Source organism: Thunnus thynnus, chromosome 21 (assembly GCF_963924715.1).
Source record: "Thunnus thynnus chromosome 21, fThuThy2.1, whole genome shotgun sequence".
Taxonomy (NCBI): domain Eukaryota; kingdom Metazoa; phylum Chordata; class Actinopteri; order Scombriformes; family Scombridae; genus Thunnus; species Thunnus thynnus.
In genome coordinates this window covers 22,630,565-22,636,564 of record NC_089537.1, presented here as the reverse complement: position 1 = coordinate 22,636,564, position 6,000 = coordinate 22,630,565, and the positions used below count along the sequence as shown (strand labels likewise).

The following is a 6,000-nucleotide window of genomic DNA, read 5'->3' as shown; positions in this document are numbered from 1 at the left end:
GTATTCTGTTTAGCTGTATTGTTTCACTACTTAAGGCAAGAAGCAAAAGGTCAATAGATAAATAAGCTCATACAAAATTCAAATTCAAATGTATTTGTGAAAGTATGACGTTAAGTCAAAATATTTTGTGACTGGATAAAATATATAAGGCTGCTGAACTTCCTTGAGCTGTTTTTAAAGGCATTAAGAATAATTTATATTTTTAGAGAATTATTTTTTGGTATTAACAGAAACATGTTTTTTGTTTGTTTGTTTACCAGATGAATTGTGGGAAGGATATGATTTAATTGAGGCAAATTTTAGAACTCGCTCATTCCACAATTAACATACTTGAACCACTCTGATTTGCTCCTGGGTGTGATTGACAGCGCTCCTTGACCCTCTCAACCAATGAGCGAATGCCTAGGGCGGGCACGTGTGTACTGTAATCAATCCCCTGATGAGCGGGTGAGCGTGTGTGTCCAGTTGTGCGCTGTCCGGTGTGTTCGCTCTTACTGAGTGTGAACCGCAGAGGTTAGCCGGCCGGTGCGTTTTCTTCTCCGCTAAAAGTCCGAGAAGAGAGGAGAAGAAAAAGGGACATGGGCGAAAGATTTGTGGTGGTCCCGGTTGACGGCGGAGGAGGGGTCGCCGGGGAGGACGAGCACTCGGACGCGGTTGTCTCTGACCCGGCGCCGGACACCGGTAGCGGCGGCAGAGAGGAGGAAAAAGAGGCGGGGGAGGACTCAGTGTTCGAACAGCAGGACCCCAACGCTGTGGTGCCTATCCTGGAGTACAACAGAGAGCCCAACAAGTACGGTAAGACAGCTGCCCGTTACAAACTCCGTGTCCCACTTCTTATCTCATCTCATCTATCTACCGGTGGATTATCTGTCGCATTTCACTTGGGCTCTGTTTGTGCTTGCATAATTATGTAATGAAGCCGGGGCGTCTGTAAGTTACCCCAAAACCGAGGCTGTAGCAACCTACACACACCTAACATTAGCATTATTTGTCACAAAAACTTTTTAACATCGCAAAACATATATTATTTTGGTTTATATGATGACTTAACAGCCATTAATCATCAAATAACCCATCGAAAACACTGACAGTTCGTCTGAAGAATTACAAACAATGCTCTCAAAGATTGCGCCAGATTAAACTCTTCCTTTCGATAAAACAGAAACGTAGAATTAGCTTTATATCAAATGTCTCCTCACATAATTGAACAGGACGTAATGAGCATTCTGTGTTGAACTGCCTTTACATTTCCCCTCCTTAAAGAACCACAGTTTCTTCTTTCATTATGAGAGTACAAAAGGTCGTCACTCGACTACCTAACAGGGAAGAACAGTAGACTAGTTTTTGACACTCACAAAACAATGGCGAAAAACTCAATTTGAGTCTTGAACTATGGAAAACACACAAGAAACTTGAGGTAGGTCAGACCTAACAAGCCTTGCTGCTTAATATGCTGTGTAAACTCATTATGTTCAAGATCCTGCGGCAAACTAAGTGTCTCTGTGATACTTAATCATTCAAAATTATATCATTAGCTTACTATGGGCTACCATCTCTAAAGGAAATTTTGAACGTGACATATGATATGATCATTCCATTACATCCTCTTAAAATCTGCTCTAGGGTCACTGTTGCTATTTTATCATATTAAATATGCCAATTCACGGCAAGCAGTCTCTCTTTCTGAGCCATAATTTGGCTGCTGTCTTTATTCTCAGGTCTTGTTCTACCAGTTGCTCACAAACAAGGTGCTTCTATAGCAACAGGCGGAGGGCTGGAAGGTGCTGGAATAATTGCTTGGCACACTGGCCAAGCAAGCGTGCTAAATTACAGTGTGCTGATGGTTTCATGTTAGCATAGACAATCTGTGTGTGTATTGATTGGTGATCGTTAGAGCATAAACTGTTTTGTTAAACTGGGGTTGAGCTGCTAAAATGGGTCACTAGTTGTGGTTTCTTGTGATTATGAGACGCTTTAATGAATCTGTATCCCACAGCGAGTCAAGTCTTTTATCTTTAGACTGATGCTACCTTCCACTTATATCACTGACTGAGTTTATATTGTGATTTACACAGGCCATTTCATACGTCACTGAAAAAAAGTATGAAAAAAAGGTACAATTATTAACAAACAAAAGGAGGTTTTGGGTGCTGTAAAACAGGTAAATATGAATGAAAAAAGACAGATCACACTGAGGGTTATTGCTGTATTGGTGATGCATCATGGTGACAGAAGGAGTGTTGCTATTGACATAGCGTGTGTGTCAGTCAGTAATGTTAAGTCCAACAATAAATGTCCCACTGGCCCAGGGCCAGTACAAGATGCTGGGCCAGTCACAAGTCTTTTTCTGGCCCTGCTGAAGCTACTGATGGTGATTTGAATACTCAAATATATAAGCTGATATCAAGTTCCAACCTGTTCCATCACTTTTGTGTAGAGTGAGAAGAACAATAGTTCATGATATTAGATAAAAGAAAGGTTAACATGTAATTATTCTCTTTATCTGACCTTTAAAATCCTGCTTGTGTAAAAAGATGTTTTAATTTCTGACGTGGGTTTTGATTGTGTATTTTAGACAGTACTCGTATGGTGCATGAGTATCAACAGCAGTGTACCATGAGTGCTCTGATATACAGTTTGATTTAGAGAGTTTTATGCATATTTGATCCTTTTTTTTAAAATTCAAGTTTAATATAGATACACAGCCCTATTCCTTAAAAGGAGCTACGCTACCAAGAGTTTCCAAGGCAACGACACAGAGGTTAACCCATGTCTCGGAATAGCGCTGCTCAGAGGCTCCCAAACGCTATTGATTTCCCAATGAATGGATATTTTGCGTTATTATTGGCATTATACAATATTTTTTTGGCCTGGTGGGGGTTGTCGTTGACCTGGCAGCCCGCCAGGCGTATACTATTATAGGGGAAACACTGCTGGTGACGTTTACTGTTTCAGTGCGCTGATGTCATTTTATGCAGTGAAGTTTATTGTTAAACTGTAAAATATCATGCCTCCATTACATATCTTTGTCACAAGTGTTTACCACAATTGAGGGATCATTGCAAAAAATGTGTGTTTATGAATATATTCTGTATATATAAGATTATCAGCTCATTTTTTTACTCCCTAACATTGGTATTGGCATCGGCCCCATAAATCCAGTATCAGTCAGGCCCTAATTGAGCAGAATAAAGCTCCACCTCAGAAAAGCAGTAAGTGTGTTAACTGGCAGTCTACCCAACACAGAGTTAGAGAGCCATGAAAATGTCTTCCACATGATTTCCTCTTCTCTGATACAAGAACAGGTTGGCACCTGTCTGTTCAGTTTTAATGCATAGATTGAATTTCATTGTAAATCAGATTAAGCTGCTAAGAAGAAGACGGGCATGCACGTGCACACATGTAGTTGTGGTAGCGTGAGTGTGCAGTGCTTGGGCTTGTCGTGGCCTTTGCTGTTCGTTTCTCTCAGACAATGATCGAGTAAATTGTGTGAGAGCTTTTAACTACACACATTTTAATCTCCTGAGAATTTGTTGTATGACTGAAGATGATTTTTTCCCTGTTTGTGGTCACATACATTACTGGGCTGTGGCACAATGACAGAATGAGGAATAAATGATATGAGAATTACCTCACACTGTTTTGTTAAGTTAAGAAATTCAGTTATTTTCTGTGATGAAATTTATCCTCTTCATTTGTTCAACTGTTGAGGAGCGGAAGACGCTGAGTTTCCATTTTTCTGTTTTATGTCATTGTAAATGGAATTTTTCTCTTTTTTTGGACGTTTAAGTAGTTAATCAATAGAGAAAAAATAAAATAAACCAATCTATAGTGGAACTAATATTGTCTGTTTACTGTTCGTTTGGGTGGAGTATTGCTTTAAGACTGTGTCCACTGCTCTTGTCGTAATGGGAAGTGCCAGTATTGAAAACCCCCCAGCACTGTATTATCACTGGCTAATGAAAACGGGACGTCAGTACTCATATGTCACTTAAGTATCTTATTAGATATTGAGCCTTTGTTATGTGACTGATTTGTCCTGGATTACAGTTCCCTCAGTCCCTTCCTCTACTGCAGTGTCAGTATTGTGATCAATAGATGACTGATGGCAGGGAAACCTACTTGATTTGTTGTAATCTATTTACTGATAGGCTCCTGGATGTTTCTGCTAAATTAAATTCCTGAATGATGAAGTTGGTAACTGTAGCAGGTAATGAGTTTAGATAATGGATGGTCAGGCATTTTCCATTACATCTTTTAGTGTTTTTTAGTAACAAAGAGCAACCTGTATGTGATTCCTCAGCGAAGTAGAAAAGTAAGAAAAAAATCTTTTTTTTTATGTCAAAAAAGTGAAACATCCAAGACATGACGGCTGGAAGAAGGTTTACCTTTACATTTTGATGTCACTGACAGTTTATTGGGCATATAGAAAACAGTGTTTACTTGATTATCCAACGTTAAAGGGGACATATTAAGCTTTTTCGTGGTTTTCTGTTATTTATATACTGTTATCATTTCAGATATCTCTGTTAAATATGGTCAAAGTTGCAAAACGTGAGGTTAATGTATGTAGAAATGCTCCCTGCAAGTCAAGAGCCAGGGCTTCAACCTGCTTCGGTTTTTTCTACCTTGCTAATGGCTCGTTGCACATGCCCATAAGCAGCCGTCTGTTCCGTAGCCTTGGTTGCTAAGGTTGTTACTAAGGTTTTTCCATGCGTTGTTTTGTGTTGTCTACTCTCATATTTCAGATCAGATTCTAGCTCGGACATGTACAGATGGAAGTTGACATTTTGGCTAAAGAGCGAGAAAATCCTACCACTATAGTTTGTTTCATGGTTTGTTGACGTTGCCTCCTTAGTGGCCAGAAGTCGGTTGTGACACAGTGGGCGGGCGTGCCCCGGTACAAGATAGGCTAAATAAGGAGTAAATCATGCAAAGATATTCCAGTAGAGCCCCAGATTAAAATATAGATCTGGAAATTTGCAGAACGTGTACCCTTTAAATTATTTCAAGTGGAAAATTGTTTTGCCCTTGTCATCAAGGTTGCAAAACAATGTGTAGGGGGAGATTGAGTAACAGGTATTATAAAGAGGAAGCAGTGGTTATGAAGAAGTGGAAATGATAGAGAAGAACATTCTGTTGGCTGAATGATAGTGGCTGCATGTTTCACTGGCTCACTCTCCTCTCAAAGCCTTTCAGTCCATAAATGTCCTTTTTTTTCCTTGTTTAGTCTCGTCACAGCGTGTGAAGGAAAGGCCAAGATGTGAAGAATGTAAGTAAAGTGAAATATGAACATGGATACTGTCAGCTAACAACGTATTAAGTATTTTATAAATATTTTACCATGTATGAAGTTAATGTTCTCTAAAAACTGTATCATATGTATAATCAATATACCTGCATGGTCAGAAGATACGGAGTACTGCTGCTGGCTTCAGATACTGAGGATGACACTGAGATTACTTTTGGATTAATGAGAGATTAGACAGGCAGTGGAAGATAAATGAGGTTCTGCAGGGATAAGGGTCTCTAAAAGGTGTCGGATTTAAACTTGATGTGACAGTACGCAGAGACTGTCGGTCTGTTTCTCATCTCTGACAGTCCATGCACTGACACATCTGTGTGCTGAGCAATAGCACACATGTACTACCTGTTGCAGCTGAGGCACTTAAGCAATAATACATGCTTCCTCCGTCCAATGTCATTCCAGACGTTCACTCTCAGAAACATAATTTTTTGATTTTCTGAGTGTCTGTGGTTGTCTGATGTGTGTTTTACTACCTTATTTACCTTCAGAAAAAAAGAAAACCTGGAAAAAAAGTGAAGAATAGTTCAAGGAGTGTGAGTATCCTGAGGTTACACTGTAAATACAGTATAGATGTTGAGTTATGTGAGGCAGGTACAATATGAATTGGTCAGTGTTAATAAATGAAGGTGAGTCTTTGGAATGTCTTACTACACAGCACTATGTTCGCATGCATGCGTGCGTGAGCATTGATA

General features: G+C 39.6%; 1 protein-coding gene across 5 annotated transcripts in view; it reads left to right on the top strand.

Moving 5' to 3' along the window:
• Window positions 1-449: 449 nt before the first annotated feature.
• The window catches only part of slc12a7b (solute carrier family 12 member 7b), a 62,335-nt gene continuing 56,784 nt past the window's right edge, over window positions 450-6,000 (top strand). For 4 of the 5 annotated variants that reach the window (XM_067578661.1, XM_067578660.1, XM_067578658.1 and 1 more), the window contains exon 1: window positions 450-795. In XM_067578661.1, the coding sequence (XP_067434762.1) occupies window positions 579-795 (217 nt within the window). In that variant the 5' untranslated portion in view covers window positions 450-578. Of the gene's footprint in view, window positions 796-5,248; window positions 5,273-6,000 lie in introns of those variants that run through there. The other variant, XM_067578664.1, reaches the window with a different exon arrangement.